The sequence below is a fragment of the Canis aureus genome, chromosome 15, assembly GCF_053574225.1.
Source record: "Canis aureus isolate CA01 chromosome 15, VMU_Caureus_v.1.0, whole genome shotgun sequence".
Lineage (NCBI taxonomy): Eukaryota > Metazoa > Chordata > Mammalia > Carnivora > Canidae > Canis > Canis aureus.
This window is the reverse complement of record NC_135625.1, coordinates 8,561,149-8,587,105: the sequence shown is the minus strand read 5'-3', so window position 1 is coordinate 8,587,105 and position 25,957 is coordinate 8,561,149. Positions and strand designations below refer to the sequence as shown.

The window sequence follows — 25,957 nt, the reverse complement described above, 5'->3', positions numbered from 1 at the left end:
AGGTGGAGGTGAGGTTCACTATCTGACATTTGGAAACTGGCACAGTGAGAGGAGCATCCCTTTGCGACCCGAAGCTCCTGGTTGAATGTATCTTGTGGACACTGTTTCTGCAGACATGGAGGCTGCCCACCTCCACCCCTCAGAGGAGCCTCAGTTCAGCGCCTCTCCCAAACCCCAGTTATGCTGGTCAAGGAGAGGCGGTGCTGAAGTCCACGGAGGACCCTCTGTGCCCGAGACGACCTCCCCTGCATCAAAGACTCTCTCCTCCCCGACTGACCCGTTGGCTCCCGCATCAGCAGGGCTGCCTCCCACCAAGACGCCTCTGAGTTGGAGGAGCCTTTCCCAGGTGGGAGCCGGGCTTCAGAACATGGACAACACTTGCTATGTGAATGCGACCCTACAGTGTCTGACCTACACAGAGCCCCTCGCCAGCTACATGCTGTCCCAGCAGCACGGGACCACCTGTAGGAGGCAGACATCCTGCATGCTGTGTACCCTGCAGGCTCACCTGACGCGGGTTCTCTGCCATCCTGGACGTGTGCTCCGGCCCCTGCCACTCCTGCTCACCGCCTTCCACAGACACAAGCAGGAAGATGCACATGAGTATCTCATGTTCATTCTGGATGCAATGCAGCAAGCATGCTTGCCTGAGGACAAGCCCTCAGACCCTGAGCGTCCTCAGGACAGCACCCTCATCCAGCAACTCTTTGGGGGGTACTGGAGGTCTCAAATCCAGTGTCTCCACTGCCAAGGCATTTCGAGCACTCTGGAACCTTACCTGGACATCAGCCTGGACATCGGGGCTGCTCACAGCGTCAGCCAAGCTTTGGAGCAGTTGATGAAGCCCGAACTGCTGGAAGGTGAAAATGCCTACCATTGTAGTAAGTGTCTGGAGAAGGTGCCTGCGTCCAAGGTGTTGACTTTGCACACTTCCCCGAAGGTCCTCATCCTGGTCTTGAGACGATTCTCAGACTTGACAGGCAACAAAATGACTAAGGAGGTGCAATATCCTGAGCACCTTGACATGCAACACTGCCTGTCTGAGCAGAGGGCAGGACCCTTGGTTTATGTGCTCTATGCCGTGCTGGTGCACGCTGGGAGGAGTTGCCACAGCGGACATTACTTCTGTTTTGTAAAGGCAGGAAATGGCCAGTGGTATAAAATGGATGATGCTAAGGTCAGCGCCTGTGATGTGACTTGCGCGCTGCGCCAACCTGCCTATGTCCTCTTTTATATGCAGAAGACTGATCTGGAGAGAGACCTTGGGAGGGAGTCAGTCAAGGAGGGAGGACTCGCATCTCCCGAGGCAGACCCCACAGTGGTTGGTGAGGCCTCAGGAGAGCCGGCAACGGATCCCTCCGTGACCCTTCCTGAGTTGGAGGAGCTTGGGGAAGAGACCTCAAGGCAACAAATGACATTAGACCAGTGGAGATGCCTCCAAGAATGCAACCGCCCTAAGCCTGAACTCAATGTCAGGAGAAGAGAAATTGCTCTTCCTGCGAACGCAGTCATCCTTCACCACTCCAAATACAGACCTGAGATGCCGAAGTATCATCCTCAGCAGACCATCGACCTGCTCACCACTGCAGCTGGGATGCTCCCACCTCAGGTGGCCAGGGACGTGGCCAAAGTCCCGCGTGTGCCAGGGAGAGCCTGACCTACCAAGAGGATGAGCAAGAAGGGACAGAGTTCTGGGGAAGCAGTCCAGGGATGTGTCTCCTAACTTTGGTGCACATGGGCGCACACACCCACACACACAGCGTCACTCACTCACTCCAAACCCGAACACAGTCCCATACTGGAAATATTTTGTGTTATGTGAAGTGTGTGTTCTATATGTATGGAAGAACCATCTATCTGGTGTGTTCATGGGATATGGCCCTCAACTGAAACTTGAGGACACTGATATTTAAACCTGGTTCATTGTCATGATCTTTTATTGGGATAGTGTGGATTTCATATGGGGTGTATCGAGGAACCTGCCTCTCCTTCAGCCTTGGGGAGAGTGGGGGCCACTTGCAGGTGAGAGGCAGTGAGCAATCAGGGTTGAGAGTGGATATGATGCTGAGGACCTGGGGTTGAAGTCAGTATGTTTGACCCTTTCGTCATGCTCCCCATTTCCCAATGCTTTTCTTCTATTTATATTGAAAGAATATTTCTCCGAACATAAGTATGTATTGGGTCTTGCTAGCGATGTGTCTTGGTCATTGCTTGGAAATTGTAAGATGGAAATTAAGTGCTTATTTTTGGGGCGATAACTGCATTCAGACCTGATTGAACCACAGTGATTTTATTATGTTCCCTTCACTCTCTCCCACATTAAGACTGAAGAGAAGCAAACTAACAAGGACTCTTATTCCAAAGGGAAATGCCCAGCCTCCCACTGAACATAACTTTTTATGACTATTTTGCTACCGTCTACTCTGTGGCATCTCTTGACCCAGAAGAAGTGGACTCTGGATTTCAGACCAGTTCAAATTCAAATTTGGACCTGGGTTGATACCTCTGGAAAACAGTGCCAAGTTCATGAGTCTACCAAAGCATTTTGAGGTCAGGTTATAGGTGTTCTGTGTTATCATTGCATTTCTTACAGAAGAGTTTGACAAGTTCATTGTAGAATGGAAATTATTGCATGACCAGCAAACGCCTCTGAGTGTGACCGTAGATGTGCAGTTGTAACATCACATCATAATGTTATTTTCACTCTGTATTCAAACTTGGACATGCCACCCTTACTGGATAGTAAGGGACAATAGGATCTGTGCAGAAGAAATCAGGCTTTTTTGGAGATTTTCATGTACCTAAGACAAATTAGAGATCTAAGGTGTCAGGGTTTCTTTCATGTCTGGGAATTGTGTTTCTTATGGCCAATACAGTTTATTGTGTCGTAAAGAGTGAGGGAGCCTGTGTGCATGTCTTGCCAAGAGTTCCGTAAGAGGACCTGCAGGTATCCCCGTCCTCTGAAGACTGTCATAGGGAATGAGACAGCTCATGGACTCGGGGACTTGTCCTCCACAGCAGAGGACACTGAGGAGGTGTCTGTGGGAATGAGGATATGTCCCCACCTGGACTGATGTGGTGAACCAGCAATTCCCCCGCTGAACTGGATGGAAACCGTCAAGTCCACCACGTGCTGAGTGTCCTGCTTTTGTGCGCCTACACATACACTCCCCCCACTACACAGATGCTGCAGTTTTTCTTTAGGTAAATCTATAGGAATGTCAAATCGTGCTTCCCAGTCTGGAATGTCAGTTTGTCTTAGTGAAATCCATTTTCTAACAAATGTAGGGAAATCATCCTGGCAATTTGTAACTTGGTTGTAACAGAAATTAACAAGTTAATCTGAAATTGTTTCATAAATGTCTGAATTTCTGATTTAGAAAAAGATCCCATCCAGAGTTTTGCAAATTACACCATGTTTTCTCCTAGAAGACATTTTCTGTACTTGTTGATATTATTTCTCTGAAATTGTTATGTACAATATTGCATCTGCTGTGTTTGTTTTTGCTCTAAAATGTTATTACAAAGTTGTGTGTTTTTTATTCTTAATAAAAAATTCCCACATACAATTTGGTGTGCAGTCTTCTGAGGATGAGGACACCTGTAGGTCACCGTGGAGGACACTCCAGGGGCCACAGACACAGGCTCCGTCCAACAGGTGGGGGGCAGGAGGGCCCTGAGCAGGGCCTGGCTTCTCGGGAGGAAGGAATGAGGGAGCTGCAAGGAACCGGGAGCTCCAGCAGCTTCTGTCCAATCTGGTGAAGACCATTCCAGGGGCTGAGTGGGGGCCCGCGCAGAGTGCGGCCGTGGGGGCTCGGTGCATGGCTGCAGGTCTCCAGGTGAGGTGTGGCAGGTGTGGGCTGGGGGCCCTTGCTTGGCTGGAGGGCAGGTGTCTTCCTGGGCTGCGGGGGCCTGGCTGTGCATCCACGGGCATGTCCGCTTCCTGGAGCACACAGATTCCCTGAATTCCCCACAGGCCCTCCTGGATGCTTCTGCAGGTGTGCTGGCTGGGGCTCCACTACGCTTTCTTTCGGGGGTTCAGGGTCCTGGCTAGGGGCATGTGGGCACATTTCTTGCCTGGAGCCTGGGGGGGGCATTTGGAATTGTCTGCCAATGCGTTGCTGACAGCGGGACGGGTGTTCTCCTCAGGATACTTGGGTGGTGCCTGGGTGTGTCCCAACCCATGGCCCTGGGAGCCAGCCTGGGGACCCTCGAGGGACACTCTGCAGGGCCTCTTGTCTATCTGCTGCACACCCAGGCTGTCAGCCCTGACACAGGGTTGGCGAGCCGGCTGAGGGGTGTCAGTGATCGGCACTTCCTGGGCACCAGGAGGTCCACCAGGTGGGCTGAAGCTAACTTGAGGGCTTCTGAGATGAGATGTGGAATGGGACCAGACACTCATGACTGGATTTTCAGTACGTGGTTCCATCAGCAGGGCAGGCTCAGGGAAAGAAGGCCTCCTGGTGTTGTAGACAGGCATCGGCATGTGTGGACACTGTGGGAATAGAGAACACATGGGACTCCATGAGTTTGGCCCCAGCACTAAGGCAAAATGAACACTCAGGAAAGAAAGAAAGAAACCAACTAAAGGCCAAGACCTTAGTAACAACCCCCTCACCCGGAACAGGGAAAGAAAAAGATGGGATCTGTTGATCTGACTCAACCTGGGAGTAGGGAATGCAGTTGCAGGGCTGGTCCGGAACAAAGGTATGACTGGATGCTTTTGATGCCCTTGAGACATTGTGGGGGGACAGGGAAAGTCCTGCCTCACAGCGATGCTTCTTCCATTGGACCAGCTCTTCCATCCACTATGCTCATGAGGCAATAGGAGTCCTGATGCTGGAGAGTCATGGTGGCAGCTCCTGAGAGGGGATGGGCAGGGGGGTAATGTGTCATGAAGGACAGAGGCCTGTTCTCTGAGGTGGTATGTGCTCCAGGAGTGTCCGCCAATGACCATCACCTGCCAACCAGCCACGGTTCACACACATACAAGGCATAAGGCAACATCATGGGCACCAAGGAAAAAAAGGGTGCAAAGACCACGCTGCTCAACTGCCACTGGTCAGAGAGGAAGTGGAGTCCCACCTCCCCCAGGAAGCCCATGGAGCCCAGGGAGTCCCCAGTGGCACAGCCCGGGAAGCAGCACACACTCACCCTCACATAGTCACAAGATTCCGTGTCTTCCTTCCAGGTGCGCTTCTGCCCCTCCCGGGGTCGCCTGGGGAACCTGTGGAGCAGGGCCTTCCTCTGCTCAGCTTCTTGCCTGCATGAGAAATCAAAGCATGGACAGGAGAAGGAACTCCTTTCCCTGGCTTCCAGCCGGACACCTGCTCTGGGCTTGGGCCAACCTGGTCCTTTCCCTCCTCAGCCACTCTCCGACCACCTCTGCCCCACCCTGACTACAGTGACCCACCAGGTCATCCAGGCAGTTTGTTTCATGCAGAGTCAGAAAGGGTCTGCCTTGGCATGTGCCAAGCTCCATACATTCACTGGTGCAGGGACACTTGTCCAGCCACAAATCCCACACCAAATCAGCAGGGACAGCTCCATCACCCAAATGTGGACCCTGTTAGTCTGGGAGCTCCTCTGCCTGCCTCGCCCAGCCTGGCTCTGCCTGCAGCCGCCCTGCACACTGTGCATGCACACGGACTCAGGGTCTGTCATGTCAGCCTGGCGATCGGGTCACAAGCCCCATTCCTCACCTTTGTCTCTCTGCCTTCTCCCTCTCAGCCTGGTCCAACAGTCCAGCCTGGTGCCACTGGTCCCGCTGACTCCCCGGCTCCACATTCTCCTTCAGCCTCCTGGAGCCCAAGTCCATGGGAACAAGGGTCGTGCCCCAGTGTTTTATGGGGCATCTGGTGCTTGATGCCTTGTGTCCAAAGGCCCCACAGTCCCTGCACTTTACCTGGGGGTGGAAGGGGCAGGGGTCAGTGCATCCACTCAAATGCCAGTGAACCTGCCAAGCACATGAATGGGAGGCCGTCCTCATGGAGTGGCACATGGGATGAGGACAGGGGACATCCTATCTGGCTAGTGAAGTGTCAGTATAGTGAAGACCTCAGGATGCATCCTCTCACAGCCAGTGGGAGGGCGGGGCAGGGAGGAGGGATTGCAGGTGTCAGGTTGAAGACAGGTGGAAACATCATTAAGATTCGGGACAAACACAAGCGTGGATCTAATCTTATGGTGCCCTGAGACTGATGCTCAGAGCCTCTGAGTGTCCCAATGTGTAGACTGCTGGGATTCCAGCCCATGTCAGGATGGACAACAGGGTCCGGTCAATGATCTTCTGTGAGCCTAGCCTGTCGCAAGACTCCTGGCAGAGCTCCTGCTTCAAAACCCATGCCAGCCTCCCCACTCACCCTGGGAGGCGGGACAGGGGGTGGGGGGTCCGCTACATGAGAGGGGGTGCTGGCTGCAGATGGGAGGCCCGGCAGGAGGATAGGTCCTGTGGCTGAGGGTCTTCTCTCTAGGGACTCCTGACGCTGTTGCTCTTTTTACAGGTTTGCTTTTATGTCCAACTCAGCCCATTGTGAGACCCTGGCACAACCTGGATGGCCCCAGGACCCTGTGGAGCGCTGCCTCCCTGTTGCGTCCTGGACACAGCCACACTGGCCCAGGCACACGGGACACACGTCCTTGAGGGGAGACGGCTTGGCTGTGCACCTCAGGAGGCCGAGGGGCCACTGTGGCCATGCACGAGAGTGTGAGCAACAAACACTGGTGGCGTGATTTTAAAAACCCCAAACAAGAAAAAACTTAAAGTAGTGCCTTCCATCCTCCACGTGGGAGTAGCGCCTTCCATGGACCTTATTTCTTTGCCCTTTTGCAATGTGCAGGAATGAGTGAGTGGCTGCCTTCCGATGCTCTCTAGGGCAGACTCCTCCCTGGCACAAGAAATTACAGTCACGTGAAGCAAACTGCCCTTTGTCCTCAAAGAAATTGTTTCAAAAGAAAAGTTTTTTAAAAGATTTGCTTGATATTATCTGCCTTGTTCTTATTGACTTGAAATGTTGGCATTTTCTAACTGTGCCTTGTTGGCTACAGTAATTCATTATTCCTGTCAAAACTGAAAAGTGCCCTAATTGAATGTGTTTGAATGTTATTCTTGCACAGTTCTTTAAATTGAGAGACAAAATGTTTTACCTCACTGTTGGACATACATTCCAAGCTTTTCAACTTTAGGAGAAAAAAAATAATCATGTTTTCCGGTATTGTAAATTTTAGACTATTTCGTATACATTGTATTAAAACTGCCACATCAATTTTAATGTAGAGATTTTGCAAATCCTAGGGGAGGTGGTGGCCCTGGTGAGCCAGAGCCTGCAGGAGGGAGAACGGGACTTCAAGGTGAAAGTGAGGTCCATCCTGTGCCACCTGCGCCACCAGCCCAGTTGGCCCCTGGAGGTGGTGGAGCTGTGTCCGAAGTACCAGCAGACTGTGGTGGCCATCGACCTGGCAGGAGACGAGACCATTAAAGGGAGCAGTGTCTTCCTGGGACACGTGAAGGGCTACCAGGAGGCTGTGAGGAGAGGCATCCACCGCACTGTGCATGCAGGGGAGTGGGCTCAGCGGAGGTGGTCAAAGAGGCTGTGGACACGCTCAAGACGGAGAGGCTGGGCCATGGCTACCACACGCTGCAGGACGAGGCCCTTTATGACAGGCTGCAGCAGGAAAACATGCACTTCGAGATCTGCCCCTGGTCCCGTTACCTCACAGGCCCCTGGAACTCGGACACGGAGCATGCAGTGGTTCGGCTCAAACATGACCAGGCTACCTACTCCCTCAACACGGATGACTCACTCATCTTCAAGTCCACCCTGGAACGGATTACCAGATGCCCAAAGAGGGCATGGACTTTGCCGAGGAGGAGTTTAAGAGACTGAACATCAATGCGGCAAAGTTTAGTTTCCTCCCAGAAGATGAAAAGAAGCAGCTTCTTGATCTGCTCTCTAAAGCCTATGGGATGTCATCTTTGGATGCTTCAGGGCAGCATCCCTGAAGACATTATGGCCACCTCTCCAAGCCCTCCCCCTGGGGATGGAGCCTCAGTTCCCTGGGTTGAACGACACTTACCTTTACTCTTTCAAGGAAGACGATGATGCCCATAGTCAACTTCTGCTGCTCTTGAAGCCATGTGCCTGTTTCTAGACACAGGAATACCTCAGCACACCACATCTCTCCTGACTATGGGCCAGAGTCTGGTTGAATCTGAAGCCTCCCTCCTATAGTGACACATGTGAAAATCTGGTGCTTAATAAAGAACTCAAAGGCTGGTATTGTTGGGGGAAAAAAAAGGAGATGATCATATTTCTTTCTTTTTTTTTTTTTTTTTGGAGGACTGACTTTGTTTATTAAGGGAACCGAGAACAGATCACGTACCCTGGAACCTGAGTTATGCAGGAAGGTAGAAAATATCTACAGTGACTGGGTGACAGAACGGAGCACAGCACAAGGTCCCAGGCCAGCCCACCATGGGACACTGCCCCACTCCCTACATGGAATACTAAAACCGAGTGGTTTTAGCAGCTGCCCCAAGACTCCAGTAATGATGCAATGGAACAAGGATTCTATACGGCTCCCCTCAGCTTCCCCGGAGAGAGTGGATGTGAACAGGTCAGAGGCCTGTCCGCGACAAAGTGGGGCAGCCAAGGCTGCCTCTGTCCTGGCCACTTGGGGCTGGAGCAAAGGCAAGCCTGGCCTCCTGCCCGGGGCAGATGGCAAGGCCAGTCAAATCCACAAGCTGCCTCATGGGCTGGGGGAGGTTGGAAGATGTGGCATCAGGGAAGCGTTCCCACACCAGGCATCCATCCCTCAGAACAGCTGTGGATCCACGGTGACCCCACTCACCCCACTGCCCCCACAGGGGTACGGAAGCAGCCCCCGCAGCCCACACTGAAAGTGTGGCAAGGCTGGAGGGGAAGGTGGGAGGCCAAGGAAGCCTGGGGGGTGGACCCGCCGATAGTAGCAGAGCTCTGGAGGCTTCTGTGAAATGGGCCGACAAGTGTCCCCATTTCATGTCCACCCACAATCCCAGAACAGGCCCTTGTTTGGAAAAGCAATGAGGGTGACAGTGATGACACGGACCTGCAGATCTTCTGCATCTCCTGCGGGCACCCTATCAACCCACGTGTTGCCTTGCACCACATGGAGCGCTGCTGCCAAGTACGAGAGCCAGACGTCCTTTGGGTCCACGTACCCCACACACATTGAGGGAGCTACACGACTCTTCTGTGATGTCTACAACCCTCAGAGAAAGACATACTGTAAACGGCTCCAGGTGCTGTGCCCCGAGCACTCCCGGGACCCCGAAGTGCCAGCTGATGAGGTACGTGGGTGTCCTCTTGTGCGTGATGTCTTTAGCTCGCGGGTGACTTCTGCCTCCTGCCCAAACGCCAGTGTACCCGCATTACTGCTGGGAGAGGTTGCGGCTGCTGGAGTGGCCCTGGAGCGTGTGCACACGTGGTACAAGCCGGACGAGCTGTTTGAGCAGGAACGCACCGTTCGCACGGCTGGGACTGACGGGCAGGATCACTGGCCCTGACGCTGCACCTCACGATCCAGCATGACCCGCTCACTCCCGAGCCGCGCTCCAGTACTGACCGCTGAGCCTCACTGGCCCCGAAGTCCCCACGCTCTGCATTCCAGGCCCGGAGCCGCCCGAATCCCCCGTTTGGCTGCTCTGCCATTCATCTGTTTCTCCAGTGGTCCCTGAGTTTCTCCCTGTGCCCACCCACCATTTGACTACCCCGCTGCCGGTATCAGAGGGTCTCAGGATTTTCTTCTGTCCTTGTCTGTCCCTCTGTCTCTCCGTTCTCTGTGCCTGGGTGGGACTGTGCAGTTTGCTCACTGTTGCCTCCCCTCTCCCTGGTTTTGTTAATAAAATTTTGAAGAACCAGAAAAAAAAAAAAGATGATCTCTACAGGGATAAACTCTGTAAAGCCTGAAGCTCAATCAATTGATTTTGAAAACTCTCAAAGGGAGTAAAGGCTTGATCTGAATGGTCTAGAACATGTGCTGTAATTTAATAGAAGAGATGGTCGTCTTAATATTTAATGATTTAAAAGAACTTCTCAGTCCATGCGAAGAGTACAGTCCAAGGATAAATCAAATTTCTGAACGCATTTTATGCTACATATGTGTATACTTTGCAATCCTCAGGTGTTCGTGCCAAATATTCTCTTTCAATAAGTCCTTCTATATGTTTCTTAATAACAACTGTACTTGGGAAGAATCGAGCCTTCACCTGCTGAGTTACCTCTGCTACTAACACACTGTGCTGCATCTTCTTTCTGGATTTCGTTATCCGCAGGATAGCAGCTTCGATCTCATGTTTCCTGTCGTCATCTACTTTCTGCCTCGTTTCTTTCCTTTCTGGGTCAGATTCACCTTGTTTGGCAGCAACTGTTTGAGTCTTGACTCTGTGTACTTTGGATGTGAACTGATCATTAACTGTGAATCTGTGGCCATTTTCTGTTTCCTTGGACTTGGGTTCTTTTGTAAGAACCCGCTGTGTTGGTTTACCACAGGCGAGGGACTGCAGAGCTCTACCAAGTTCTCTTTCAGGGATATCTGTTTCTTGTTGAATTTCCTCAAACGTGTATTTTTCTCTGTATGATTTAATTCATACATCTTTTATTCTTCTTTTGGCAAACATCAGATAATATGAGCAAAACTATATTTCTTGCTCACTATAGTTACCTACATTCTTTTTTGCTTTATATAAGTTTGTAAACATATGTTAAGTGGATAAAATTCTTGGCTAAGGACATACTCCAAAACTCTGACATATACTTTTCTGAGTTAGGGGAAAAGAAAGCTTATGAAACTTCCATTAGACCATAATCACACAGCAAACTAAATTAGTATATGCTGTTTTTAAATTAACATCTGCCATTTTTTAAAGACTTCAGGTTTTGGTTACAGCTAAAATGATTTTTATCTGAAGTTTATGAAAGAACAGAAGCTGACCACACAAATCTTACTCATAAGCATATTGGCCGTTTCAAAATAGAAAATAATAAAAATAAACCTATAATCAAGGAAATTCCACTCATCTTATTAGAAAAAAATAGCTACCAATGTTATTATAAATACAGATGGCAATTTGTAATAACTAGGTTTCATGATATTTGCTTTATTTCTTTTTTTTTAAATTTTTTATTGGCGTTCAATTTACTAACATACAGAATAACCCCCAGTGCCCGTCACCCATTCACTCCCACCCCCCGCCCTCCTCCCCTTCCACCACCCCCAGTTCTTCTTCTCTTTTGATTTTAAAGTAACAGATTGGGATCCCTGGGTTGTGCAGCGGTTTGGCACCTGCCTTTGGCCCAGGGCGCGATCCTGGAGACCCGGGATCGAATCCCACATCAGGCTCCCGGTGCATGGAGCCTGCTTCTCCCTCTGCCTATGTCTCTGCCTCTCTCTCTCTCTGTCTCTCTCTCTCTGTGTGACTATCATAAATAAATAAAAAAATAAAGTAACTGATTACTTCATAATAAAGGCAAGCCATTTAGCATTTTATAATTTAATTCTTTTATAAATTTCAGACCCCAAAAATTTCAGATCAAGTATTACAAAACAGCCAGCCTTCAGAATATATTTTGTTTGGCAGACAGAATGGTTTTTCTTCTTTTGAATTGGAATACATTCATGCAGTACTTAACTTGCTCTAAGCTGACCCATCCCTACTAGCTTCCCACATTGTCACCAGCTGGGCATGTGAGGCTGACACCCGTTTTTAATATTATAAAACTCAGTATTAACTTACAAAAATTAAGTTGCATGCATGGAGCAAAAATTCAAATATATCATAAACTTGATGCTAAATCTTAATACTCATTCCTAATTTGGGAAAAAGAGATCAAACCAAAAAGGACTCATCTTCATAATACTTAGTTACATAAAACATTATCAATAAGAAATGTTTCTATATATGGATACTGTCTTTTTATAATAGTGTTAACAGTAACTGAAATCTGAGATAGATAAATCATTCATATCACAAAGTATTATATACTGTCTTTCCTATACAGTCTTGGCTCCCAAACAGTGGGCTTCAACTTCATCCCTACATATAATATAAACATTCTCAAATATTTGAAATAAAGGAAAGGTGTCATTAATAAGGCTAACTAAAATTACAACAAAGGCTTTCTTCTAATCCTAGAGAATGAAACAAAAAGAGAGGTCTTGTAAGACACATTGGAAATGAGGAAGAATTTGAAGTCAAGTTGGCCCTGGACCCTTTTACATTGCTACTCCTTCTGTTTGTTCAAGTTAAAGAATAAGAGAGGCCACCAACTGCTCCTTAGTGGAACAGGCTGCAAAGAAAACAAAGCAGCTAAGTGATGATGAGGAAAACAAAGAATATAAAAAGTTGTAGTTATGAAGATGATCAATGAATAATGGAGCTCCTGGCTGGCTCAGTTGGTAGGGCATGCAACTCTATCTATCTCAGGGTCATGAATTCAAGCCCTATGTTGGGCAGAGAGATTACTTAAAAGAATTAAAAATAAAAGACATTAAAAAAACTGTAAAAAAATGATGGTAGTAATTCTATTCTGAAGTTTAAGAAACAGCAAGGAGTAACAAATAAATTAGAGAGACAGTAATCTCCCTATTTTTTTCTTCCATTCCCTTTTAATTTGAATACAAATACAGAAAGAATCATGTCATCTACTCATAACTCACTCTTTGACTATAGAATAAGTCAAAATTTGTAAATGCGTCATTGAAAACATATTAACACTCCATCTGCAGCCTTTGAGGTTTCAGCCATACTTCACTACCAGCGTTGTGTGAGCAAGCCATATAATTTCATGTCTCCTTGTGTCTCTTTATGCTGCTCTGCCTCAGAAACCCCTTTTTTCCTCTCCTGGGTAGCTCAGTGGTTGAGCACCTGCCTTCGGCCCAGGGCGTGATCCTTGAGACCCGGATCGAGTCCCACATTGGGCTTCCTGCATGGAGCCTGCTTCTCCCTCTGCCAGTGTCTCTGTCTCTCTCTGTGTCTTTCATGGATAAATCAATAAAATCTGAGTGGCTCAGTCGGTTACGCATCCCGCTTGATCTTGGCTCAGGTCATGATCTCTTGGTTGTCGGATAAAGCCAAATGCCAAGCTTTGCATGTTCGGCAAGAAGGCTGCTTGGAACGCTTTGTCTCTCCTTCTGCCTTTCCCCCTGCTCGTACTCTCCCTCTTTCTCTCACTTTTTTTTAAGTGTTAGAAACGTTTATTTGTCAAAATATTTTTTAAAAAGTGGGAGGAGTGAAATAAAACAAGGCTAAATTTCAGTTAATGCTGTACCACGATCACAGGTCAGACATAAAGCAAAACAAACAAAACAACAACCCCCACCCCCAAAACCCCAATGGTCCTAACAGTTTCAGAAGATTAGCCTCAACGTTAGGGCCCAGAGCTAACAGAAGAGTAAAAGGTCTCGTGCCACTACATGGTCATTTTAAAGGGAAAGGAGATGTTGCAGGTAGACAGGGAGAAGGGCTCAATTCCTAAGGAAAGCAAGATAAGAGGGGGATCCACGGTACAGGAAAAAGGGGATGCCAGCATAATCCTTACCTAGGGCTGCTCAGAGGCTGAGAATATAAGGAACGGAGTGAAAGGCTACAGGGACTAGTATCAAGAGGAAAGAAAAGTCAACTTATAAGAATTAAATTAAGAAAGAAAACACAGTTGGTCACAAACTCCTTTGTTTACTCAAACACGAAGCAATGGAAACATCATGGCAAGGGGACGCGTGGAGCAGGTTCTCATATATGACCGCAGCCCAGGGTTCAGTCCGCAATGATCCTACCTCCAGTTTCTAAAGGCTGAGCACCGTGCTCGGTCCACATGTGCTCCCGCTCACACTGGGCCATGCCATACAGAGAATCCGTGCAGCTGCTGAGGCCTGCGGCAGCTCACTCTCTGGCCCATAACCGTGGGGAGCACAGCTGTGGCACGACGAAGGGGGCTCCTGTCCCTTCCATAGTAGGACAAGGTGTTGGCAGCGGCAGCAGCCACAGAGCCGAAGTGGCAGCAGCCCCTGAGCTCGGCAACAGGTGTCTGTCGTAGGGATCAACAGAAGTGGGGTTGGGGTGACTGGTCCCAGCTGTGCTCTGGTCATGAGGCAGATGGGACATGGACTGCTCCGCGCAGTTGTACGCAGAGGCTGCTGCTGCCACCGCCACTGCCTCATAAGAGCGGACCCGGTAGCACTTCTAGGAGTCGATGCTCCATATGCATCGTTGTAACACGTGGGTTCCCCGCAGCCCAGGGTGTACGGCGTGCGCACTGCTCCATACTGTCCATTATGCTGCTCAGTAAAGTCCGCCACATGACCTGTGCGATCTACTGGACACTCTTTGGACCAGTGCCCCTCTTTCCCACGCCGATAGCAGCCACTCTGGTCTCCCATCCCAGGGGCAGTCCGAAGTCGGCTTGTGGATAACTGCACGTGCATCCTTTTGTCTTGAAACTCTGTGTTGTCAAGGCCCCTGATGGCCTCCACTGGAGGCCCGTTTGACACCTTGAAGCTTAAATAGGAGTTGTTTGAGGAGACCAGTGTGTGCCTCTCAGTTCCACTGGCTGCTTGTGGTCTCCAGGGGAGGTGGGATTTTACTTATTGAGTCCCTCCTGTAGGGCCAGCATTATGTATCCTGAGAAGCAAAATGAGCGTCTGGCCACGATCTGTAATGTTGGAACACCAAGGAGGACAAGTGGTGTCCCAGGGAGGCCTTGCATTGTGGCCTTACTGCATGTGGGGACATCTGTGATTTTGATTTATATTTGGGGTATCTCTGAGGCAAGAGTGCCCTGAGTTCCTTACCCTAACAGGAACAACTCTTAGACAGTGGCCCAAGAGTTTGTAAGAGGTGCTGATGGAACCATTTGCTGACCAGGGCATCCAGAGCTAAATGGCAGCCTAAAGCTTGGCTTCTACTGCTGACTGTTGGGTGGGTTGTGTCCTTTATTAGGGACATAAATATTCCACATGAGCTCCCCCCCTGTAGCATGGTGCTCATACCATCCATAAAGTAGACAAACTCCATTGCAGTTCACTCAGTTGATGTCATGGGGGCTCCCTACATAGCCAAGGGGACTGGGGAGGGCTGACCTTCTCTGGTATGGTGGCATCCAGCAAGGGACTGAGGAAGAACAGGGGAGACCTCCCCTGCAGGTGGGATAAGCCCGCGGCCTCAAGTTCGACTCTCTCCTGCATTGAGGAGACCTCAGTAGCTATGCCTCCCAAGGCTCAATGGACAGCTGGATGTGAATGGTCACACGCCAGTGTCTATAGGAACCTCTCTTTCCAGGAGAGCCCAGGATGTGGCAGCAGTTGTTACTTGGTTGGTGTATAGCATAGACAAGGATGATATTTTCTTGCATCTGAGGGCCTTGGGCACTGTATGTCCATTATGGATATGTGGTCCAGAAAAAAAAAAGGCAAGTCCATTGCTTGTCATGGGAAACAAGTCCGACCTAGAGGAGCGGAGGCAGGTGCCCATCGAAGAGGCAAGGACTAAAGCAGAGGAGTGGGGTGTGCAGTACGTGGAGACATCTGCTAAAACGCGAGCCAATGTGGACAAGGTATTCTTTGACCTAATGAGAGAAATCAGAGCCAAAAACATGTCTGAGAACAAAGACAAGAACGGCAAGAAAAGCAGCAAGAACAAGAAAAGTTTTAAAGAAAGATGTTGCTTACCGTGAAAGCCAAGATGGCGGATGAAGTCAGTCGCCACTAAGGACATAGGGCGGGCTCATTAAGAGAAGAGTATAGTTGACGCCTTGATGTGTTCCTTGCTCTCCCCAACCTCATTCACACATACTTCTTTAAAAGGGGAAAATATTTGTGAATCAGTGGCTGGCAGGAGAAATAAGCCCTTGTCCATGCATTGGAATGGCTACTTTGTTGGGAGGCTTTGGAATTTCCTTCTTCCCTTCTCCTTCCCAAAAGTTTTATCACATACGTAGTGCTATAGGTAAGAAATAAGTGTTAACTAAAAAGAAGTGTACTGTCATAGCATCTTATTTCCCTCCCTAGTTTTATAATATCACCATCTTTTGTTTTGAAATAAAAATGTCTAATTAGGTTTGGGGAAGGGAGTAGGATAAGACTCTCCCTAACTCTTATCAGCTTAACAGAAGTATTCAAATAAATCCATTAAGCTCTAATAAAAATTGAGAGATTTTTGGGATAAGTTTTTTGGCAATACCCCATGGATCTGAAGCACGGTGGATAAAATAAAAATAAATATGAATTGGGCCAAATAGGTCAGTAACAAGCTCACAAACCCTTCACACATATGAAAAATGAAAGTTGAATTCTTTGTGTTTAAAGATTAGTCAACTATAGCCTGTCTTAGCTATTTCTCTCCTGTACCATCCTGATTTTTGTGTAGAAGCTTCTTTTTAGCAAGTAAGTGAAGACTCAAGAGTAATATACTTTACAAATGACACAGTTTTCTAACCAGGTCAAGACTATATCTTTGGATACACCATCTCCTAATTGCCAGATCATAGGCTCATCCTTCTCTGTTGGTAACCAATGTATGTCCTTCTGGTCAACCTCTGCATGCAGAGGTGAAGAGAGCCTCTTTGTGTGTTTCTTTTAAGTATAATGAGTTCTTCTGAAGAATGTGATGAGTTGAAATTGTATTTTCAAATCATGAAGCCAGAGCCTGTGCCAGACCTTCTGCTACCTCTCATAGATTTGCTCTAATTCTAAATGTAAAATTAGGAGAAGTGGAAAAGGAGAAGATAAGCCATTGCCTTTTTACCTCTAGGAATTGGCTGCTATTTCTATGTAATTTTCTTCTGAGACAGCCATAGAGCTGGTTAGAAAAAAGCTTTTACTGATGAGATATTGTTAAGCATTCTTGTATCAATATTCTCAATTTAGCAACCAGAACATTTTTCCTCACGAAAGGAGTACTGTGTGATGAAAACCCAGTATTCAGCATATTTTCCCCCTTTTTTTGGAAGTGACATTTCACACACAGGTGCCAAAAGTGAATTGGGGTGGGGAGAGTGAGAAACTTTCAAATTTATAGTTATTACAGAAATTGTGGAAATTATGATCTGACTGGAAAGCAATCTTGTATCACCTCCCAAAGAATCATGGTCATTTTTTAAATAAAAAGCAGACAAAAAATTGTTGTTTCCTGCCTTGTTAATGTTCTCCATTCTCACTGGTGTGAGGTGGGATCTCATGGTGGTTTTGATTTGTATTTCCCTGATGGCCAGTGATGTGGAGCATTTTCTTATGTGCTTGGTGGCCATGTCTATGTCTCCCTCTGTGAGATTTCTGTTCATGTCTTTTGCTCAATTCATGATTGGATTGGTTGTTTCTTTGCTTTTGAGTTTAATAAGTTCTTTATAGATCTTGGTTTCTAACCCTTTATCTGGTGTGTCATTTGCAAATATCTTCTCCCGTTCTGTAGGTTGTCTTTCAGTTTTGCTGTGCAGAAGCTTCTTATCTTGATGAAGTCCCAATAGTTCATTTCTCCTTTTGTTTCTCTTGCCTTCATGGATGTATCTTGCAAGAAGTTACTGTGGCCGAGTTCAAAAAGGGTGTTGCCTGTGTTCTCCTCTAGGATTTTGATGGAATGTCTCACATTTAGATCTTACATCATTTTGAGTTTATCTTTGTGTATGATGTAAGAGAATGATCCAGTTTCATTCTTCTGCATGTGGATGTCCAGTGTTCCCAGCACCATTTATTGAAGAGACTGTCTTTTTTTCCAGTGGGTAGGCTTTCCTGCTTTGTAGAATGTTAGTTGACCATAAAGTTGAGGGTCCACTTCTGGATTCTCTATTCTGTTCCATTGATCTATGTGTCTGTTTTTGTGTCAGGACCACACTGTCTTGATGACCACAGCTTTGTAGTACAACCTGAAATCTGGCATTGTGATGCCCCCAGCTATGGTTTTCTTTTTCAATATTCCCCTGGTTATTCGGGGTTTTTTTCTGATTCCACACATATCTTAAGATGATTTGTATCAACTCTCTGAAGAAAGTCCATGGTATTTTGATAGGGATTGCATTGAACGTGTAAATTGCCCTGGGTAGCATTGGCATTTTCACAATATTAATTATTCCAATCCATGAGCATGGAATATTTTTCCATCTCTTTGTGTCTTCCTCCATTTCTTTCAGAAGCGTTCTGTAGTTTTTAGGGTATAGATCCTTTACCTCTTTGGTTAGGTTGATTCCTAGGTATCTTATGCTTTTGGGTGCAATTGTAAATGGGGTTGACTCCTTAATTTCTCTTTCTTCAGTCTCGTTGTTAGTGTACAGAAATGCCACTGACTTCTGGGCATTGATTTTGTATCCTGCCACACTGCCAAATTGCTGTATGAATTCTAGCAATCTTGGGGTGGACTCTTTTGGGTTTTCTATGTAAAGTATCATGTCATCTGCGAAGAGGGAGAGTTTGAATTTTTCTTTGCCAATTTGAACGCCTTTTATTCCTTTTTGTTGCCTGATGGCTGAGGCTAGGACTTCTAGTGCTATGTTGAATAGCAGTGGTGAGAGTGGACATCCCTGTCCTGTTCCTGATCTTAGGGGAAAGGCTCCCAGTGCTTCCCCATTGAGAAAGTTGCTGTGGGCTTCTCGTAGATGGCTTTTAAGATGCTGAAGAATATTCCCTCTCTCCCTACACTCTGAAGAGTTTTGATCAGGAACGGATGCTCTATTTTGTCAAATGCTTTCTCTGCCTCTATTGAGAGGGTCAAATGGTTCTTGTTTTTTCTCTTGCTGATATGGTCAGTCACATTGATTGTTTTACGTGTGTTGAACCAGCATTGCATCCCGGGTATAAATCCCACTTGGTCATTTTGAATCATCTTCTTAATATATTGTTGGCCTCTATTGGCTAGTATCCTGTTGAGAATTTTTGCATCCATGTTCATCAGGGATATTGGTCTCTAATTCTCCTTCTGGGTGGGGTCTTTGTTGGGTTTTGGAATTAAGGTGATGCTGGCCTCATAGAAGAAGTTTGGAAGTACTCCATCTCTTTCTGTCTTTTAAACAGCTGTAGTAGAATAGGTACGGTGTCTCGTTAAGCGTTTGATAGAATTCCTCATGGAAGCCATCTGGCCCTGGACTTTTGGTCTTTGGAGGGTTTTGATGACTGCTTCAATTTCCTCCCTGGTTATCGGCCTGTTCAGGTTTTCTATTTCTTCCTGTTCCAGTTTTGGTAGTTCGTGGTTTTCCAGAAATCTGTCCATTTCTTCTAGATTGCCTAATTTATTGGCATATGGCTGCCCATAATAAGTTTTTAAAATCGTTTGTATTTCCTTGGTGTTGGTAGTGATCTCCCCTTTGTCATTCATGATTTTATTAATTTGAGGCTTTTCTCTCTTCTTTTTAATAAGGCTGGCTAATGGTTTATCTTACTAATTCTTTCAAAGAACCAACTCCTGATTTTGTTGATCAGTCGCACAGTTTTTCTGGTCTCTATTTCATTGAGTTCTGCTCAAATCGTTTTTAACCCTCTTCTTCTGCTGGGTGTAGGATCTATTTGCTGTCTTTTCTCCAGCTCTCTGACAACTGGCTTTCTGACATTGAATTGTAATCCAGATTTTGTAACTCTGTGGGAGAGAGGACTGTTTCTGATTCTTTCGAGGTGAGGTTTTCCTTCTAGTCATTTTGCTCAGTGCAGAGTGGCCAAAAACAAGTTGTATTGGGAAAAGGAGAAAAAGAGAGGAGAGAAAGAAGGAAAGAAAAGAGAAAAAGAAAAAAGAAAAAAGGAAGAAAAAAGAAAAAAAGAGAAAGAAAAAGGAATAAAGGGAAAAAAAAGGTGGGGGAAGCAAACAGAAATCAAAAAGCAAAACAAGGGATCCCTGGGTGGCACAGCAGTTTGGCGCCTGCCTTTGGCCCAGGGCCCGATCCTGGAGACCCGGGATCGAATCCCACATCGGGCTCCCGGTGCATGGAGCATGCTTCTCCCTCTCCCTGTGTCTCTGCCTCTCTCTCTCTCTGTGACTATCATAAATAAATAAAAAAAATAAAAAAAAAGCAAAACAAAAGAAAACAAAACAAAGCAAAACAAAACCACGGGGTAGTATCTTCTGATTCTGTATACTTTAAGTCCCTTGAATTCCCCTGGAAGTTGTCCGTCTAGCTGGTCTTCTGGGGGAGGGGCCTGTTGTGCTGATTCTCAGGTGTTAGCACTTGGGGGAGCTGCTCTGCCCCCTGCCTGGTGCAGGGCTCAGTGGGGGTTGTTTACCCCGTGAGGCCCCTGGAATAACAACCGCAGTGGTGGAAGCAGGTCTGGAGCCCTGGAGTCAGCTCCTGCAGTAACTACAAAGCTCTTGGTCTGCAGGGCCTTGAGGCTCCAGGGCGGGGCTGCTGATCTGCTCAGCCTGGGGCAGGAGAGTCTTTGCTGTCCTGGGCCCTCCGGGCCTCTGCCTGTCCCGGGGGAGGCCAGATCCTGGGCTGTGTCCTGGCGCCCTGTGCTGTGGGGCCTGCGCTGTTGGATTTGTGCTCCCGCCCCGCAGACCCCTCCGCGGAGCCTCTTCCTCTGCCCTAGCCCCTCCAAGCTGCTCCCTCCATGCAGCCCCCTCCGCGGAGCCGCCACCCGAGCCCCCGCCAAGCTGCTCCCGCCCCGCAGCCCCCTCTCCGGAGCCTCTTCCTCCGCCCGAGCCCCTCCAAGCTGCTCCCGCCGCGCATCCCCCTCCGCGGAGCCGCCGCCGCAGCCCCCTCCGTGTAGCCTCTTCCTCCGCCCAAGACCCCGAGCTGCTCCCGCCCTGCAGCCCCCTCCACTGAGCCACCCCCAGCCCCTCAGAGCTGCTCCCGCCTCGCAGCCCCCTCCACGGAGCCTCTTCCTCCGCCCGAGCCCCTCCAAGCTGCTCCCGCCCCGAAGCCTCCTCCCCGGAGCCTCTTCCTCCAGCCCAAGCCCCCCAGCCAGCTGCTCCTGCCCCACAGCCCCCTCCGCAGAGCCACCGCCTGAGCCCCTCTGAGCTGCTCCCGCCCCCGCAGCCCTCTCCCCGGAGCCTCTTCCTCTGCCCTGGCCCCCCCCCAGCTGCTCCCGCCCCGCAGCCCCCTCTGCGGAGCCGCCCCCGAGCCCCTCGGAGCTGCTCTGGGTCCCGCCCTGCGTGCTGCAGCCCTTAGGGAGCTCAGCGCACTCTCCCGGGGCGCAGGTGTCTGTTAGTGTCTCAGGGAGCCCGAGGGCATCCCCGACCTCCTGGGTCTTGCTCTAACTCCCTGCGAGCCCCTTTCCTCCCGGGAAGGTTGGTGCAGCTCCTGCTCCTCCGGGACGGGGCTCTCCTGTCCTGGGGACACTCGCCCCGGCCTCAGCCCGGCTCCTTGTGGGGCCCCTCCCCCTTGGATGCCTTTTGTTTCTTTATTTCTTTTTCCCCGTCTTCCTACCTTGATAGAAGCCGAACTCTTCTCACTGTAGCACTCCAGCTGGTCTCTCTTTAAGTCTCAGGCCTAATTCGTAGATTTTCAGGATGATTTGAAGGTTATCTAGGTAATTTGGTGGGAACAGGTGATTTGGGGACCCTACTCCTCTGCCATCTTCCCCTCCTTCGATTTTTTTTTTAATTAGGAAAAAATCAGGCAATAATGTGGGGTGTGACATACAAATGTCCCCACCCCCCGGGAGCTGAAGAAGCAGCAGGAAGGGGCCCCCCCCCCGCTGTGCCCTGCTTAGAGGCCTGCGCCCTTGCTGCTCTCTATCACTGTCTGCAGGGCAGAAAGTTGGGGCGGGAGGAGCAGGACGGTGCTGCAGACGGGACATCCCACGCGGTGGCGGGACAGGCTGATGTGCGCTGAGGACACAATCCTGCGGCAAGGCTTTGGGGCTATCCGCGCAGTTAAAACTTGCTTGAAAGGAATAAAAAGCTTCTGGCTTCTTTTTTTTTTTTTTAAGATTTTATATATTTGTTTGGCAGAGACCAAGCATGAGCAGGGGGCAGGGAGGGCAGAGGGAGAAGCAGACCTTCCACTGCGCGGGGCGCGGGGCTCGATCCCAGGACTCTGAGGTCACGGCCTGAGCCCAAGGCAGACGATTCCCGCACTGAGCCCCTGGGCGCCCCAGCTCCTCGTGCTGAGGGGGCCCCACGACCCTGGAAAGGCCCCGATGCAGCCGCGCCAGCAGGTGCCCGCGGCTCACCATGGAAACTGCACCGTCTCTGCCTCCATGTCCTCGTCCCACAGCGGCCTTGAGCTGCGGCTCCATTTCGGGACGGCGGGCGGCCGTGCTGGCCACAGGGTCACCCGGCATCGTGGGCCCCTGCAGGTGGAGCAGACCCTAGTGGACACACCTGCCGAGAGCAGCCTGATGCCTCCAGGAGCCCCGGGCCCACGTGCTCCTCTCCTGAGTGGCCCGGCACGTCCCCAGGCTAAGCCCCGCCGGTGCCCGAGCTCGGGGGTGTGGGCCCCTCCTGCCCCGGGGAGCTCCCACGCCTGCACCTCCCTGGGCCGCTGCCCCGGGTCCCGCCGACCGACCCTGGAGATCGAAGGCTGGACTCACGTCACGCTCATTTCTCCTCTGCGGATTATCCACGGTTCTTTGCTGCGATGTCCTTAACCAAGGGATTTTAAAGGAAGGCCGTCTCGAAGGCCACTCGCCCCCCCGCGGACGGGATGCTCTGTGCTCTCGCTCTTCTCCCAGGCGAGCCCTTGAGGGTGACACCTTGTCCCCACATCCCCGTCCTCCCAGTGGCGGGCACAGCTCCTGCCCGGGCCGGCGGCTCCCTCCTCGGCTGAATGAAGGCACCACCAGCCCAGACTGCTGCCTGGAAGAGCCTGTGCGGCTGCGCTAATTCCGCTGCATGTCCCCTTGCATGGGCCTAATGAGGCAGTGCTGATGTTTGGGCTCCTAAGGACTCAACATCCATTCTCGGGTGTCATTTAGCTTTTGATTTATTGTCTGTCTCTCTCTCTCAGCGTTTTCTTTTCTTGCCATTTCCTCCCTCTCGAAGGAATGGGAAGCCAAGTATTTTCTCCACCTGGAGCTCACCTGGGGAAGCGATCCCATCTTATCTGTTAAACATCTTCAGCCGCGAAGAGGTTGCAAATTGCCAACTGCCCTCTCCAGCTGCAGCGGAGGCACAACACTTCCTTGCAACAGGGGACCGTCTTTCTATGATTCCCTCGCATCCTATCATTACAAGTGCCTGTGCTCAGATTCAGTATCATTATGTCATTTGCAATGCGGCAGCACGATGAGAACCAAATCAGAAAACACCACTTCCCGTCAAAACCGCAAATTGTAAACATGCATTTCTCTTTGAGTCTCGGAGATTCCGTGTATTTACCACCTGAAAATCCATACTTTGAGAGCTCTTTCCCCAACTTGTTGGAAGGTTAGAGAATATAAGAATGTTGAAATGTAAGATTTAGTGATGGCACGTTTGATAAAATGCCACAATGTCCCCAATGGCTGGGTTCAGAGAAGAGCAAAACAAAAAACACAATGAAAGAAAACAGAAACACAAGACTTCTGGCAATTCTCACAGCTCAGTGCACATTTTCCACGACTGTGGGACCACAGCCGGGTCGTGAGTTTTGCCCTCTGAGCATTCATGGCACTTGATGAGGGGTTCCATTTCCGGCGGTGGACAGACGGGGATGACAAATGGACAGTCGTGTCTTTAGCTGTAGGCATCTTGGCGTTCGGTACGTCCATTCCCAAGAGGACTGCAGGGCAAGAGGAAGCCCCCTCCCACGGGAGCCTCGGTGATGGGAGAACAGTGAACAGGAGGGTAGGAAGGGCTCGGCCGGGAAGTCTTCTGGAAAGAGAGAGGTGATGTTTCTACAAGACCCCGTTTTAATTCACGTCCCACCCGAGGAGTGTTCTGTGGACCCACTAATTTCTGGTGGTCAGCCCAGCTTCTTCCCAAGAGAGCCCCCGCTTCCCTCCTCGGGTTCACACGACCCCAGAGAGGAAAGCCCGACTCTTACATGCGCCCCTGGGAGTCAAATGCATACTCAGGATGGGATTTGCATCCTTTTCAAACATCGAGCTTCTCCACGCACGTCAACCTTATAAAGAGGACATCGTGGGAGAACCCAACGCCCCCCCAAGCCTACCAGCAGCTACTCAGACATGGTGGCAGGGGCGTGTGGATACAAGCCCCAGGTCACACCATTCCCCGGCGTCAGCATGGAATTGGAATGACAACACGGCCAGAGGACAGATATTACGAATACGAATTTTGAGAAGTTCTCTTTAGGGATGAAATGTCCCCATCTTCGTACTGTTCACCGATACTGTATTAGTCCCGGCGGAGGCAGCGAGAGATCAGGGCTCTAGGCTGGTCTCTGGCCCAGGGCAGCTGTCGCACACCCGCACCTCGGACCGAGGGTGCAGGAGATCAGGAGCGCGAGCTGCAGGATCCCTCCAGGGACCCCGTGGCCGTCCCACAATGCTGGTCTCCCGGGAAGATGCTAGGCGGGGACTTTCCCTGGGCCCCCTCACACCTCGGTTCAACCAGGGGCTCCGGTGCTTTGGACGCACGTGAGACAAGCTCAGCTGTCCCTTGTCTCAGACGACCTGCCTTGGGAAATCCCTGCGAGGATGACAGAGGATGATGAATATAAAGCAGAGGACACTTATTGACTCCACTTCTGCGTGTTTCCTCCTGCCGTAGCTGACCGCCCTGGTGGCTCCTCACTGACTTGGGAGCTGATATGGAGGCGTTTTACGGGAGGACAGACCGACCGTGGGCAGGAAACGCAGGCCGGGTTTCCCCGATGGCGCACACATGCTTCTTCCCTCCAATGGCAAAGGACAATGTTTGCAACAAGGAACACATCCCCCTCCTCGGTCCTGGCCACCGTCCTTAACGGTAGTTTAAGAGTGATTTAGAAGGACGTCCAGGGTCTTGTCCTTGCACGGCAAAGTGGTTTTCAGCAATAAGAATGACTCGATGTTTCAGGGAATAAAGATGAGTTTTTTGTTGTTGTTCTTTTTGCTTTTTGTTGTTCTTTTTGTTTTTGTTGTTGTTGTTGTTTTTTTTTTTTCCTCTTCGTTTGGTAATAAAGGCAAAGATGATGGTTGAGAGGGATTTTTTCAGACTTTTTTTATATAAATTTATTTTTTATTGGTGTTCAATTTGCCAACATATAGAATAACACCCAGTGCTCATCCCATCAAGTGCCCCCCTCAGTCCCCGTCACCCACTCACCCCCACCCCCCGCCCTCCTACACTTCACCACCCCTAGTTCATTTCCCAGAGTTAGGAGCCTCTCATATTCTGTCTCCCTCCCTGATATTTTCCACGCATTTTCTGTCCTTTCCCCTTTATTCCCTTTCACTATTTTTTATATTCCCCAAATGAATGAGACCATATACTGTTTGTTCTCTGATGGACTTATTTCACTCAGCATAATACGCTCCAGGTCCATCCACATCGAGGCAAATGGTGGGTATTTGTCATTTCTAATGGCTGAGGAATATCCCACTGTATACAGAGACCACAGCTTCTTTATCCGTCATCTGTCGATGGACACCGAGGCTCCTTCCACAGTTTGGCTATTGTGGCCATTGCTGCTAGAAACATTGGGGTGCAGGTGTCCCGGCGTTTCATTGCATCTGTATCTTTGGGGTAATGCCCCAGCAGTGCAATTGCTGGGTAGGGCAGATCTATTTTTAACCCTTTGAGGAACCTCCACAGAGTTTTCCAGAGTGGCTGCACCAGGTCACATTCCCAACAACAGTGCAGGAGGGTTCCCTTTTCTCTGCATCCTCTCCAACATTTGTGGTTTCCTGCCTTGTCAATTTTCCCCATTCTCACTGGGATAAGGTGGGATCTCATTGTGGTTTTGATGTGTATTTCCCTGATGGCAAATGATGCGGAGCATTTTCTCATGTGCATGTTGGCCATGTCTATGTCTTCCTCTGTGAGATTTCTCTTCATGTGTTTTGCCCATTTCATGATTGGATTGTTTGTTTCTTGGGTGTTGAGTTTAATAAGTTCTTTATAGATCTTGGAAACTAGCCCTTT

The 25,957-nt window shown here is 49.4% G+C and overlaps 1 protein-coding gene and 2 pseudogenes across 1 annotated transcript; 2 read left to right on the top strand and 1 right to left on the bottom strand.

Moving 5' to 3' along the window:
• The first annotated feature begins 115 nt into the window (after positions 1 to 115).
• On the top strand, positions 116 to 1,657 carry LOC144284112 (ubiquitin carboxyl-terminal hydrolase 17-like protein 6). Its single transcript, XM_077848464.1, has one exon. The coding sequence runs from the start codon at positions 116 to 118 to the stop codon at positions 1,655 to 1,657; it is 1,542 nt and encodes a 513-aa protein (XP_077704590.1).
• A 3,351-nt stretch (positions 1,658 to 5,008) lies between these two features.
• On the top strand, positions 5,009 to 8,229 carry LOC144284111 (adenosine deaminase pseudogene; annotated as a pseudogene).
• A 1,897-nt stretch (positions 8,230 to 10,126) lies between these two features.
• Positions 10,127 to 15,049, bottom strand: LOC144284110 (RNA-binding protein 4B pseudogene; annotated as a pseudogene).
• Positions 15,050 to 25,957: the final 10,908 nt, after the last annotated feature.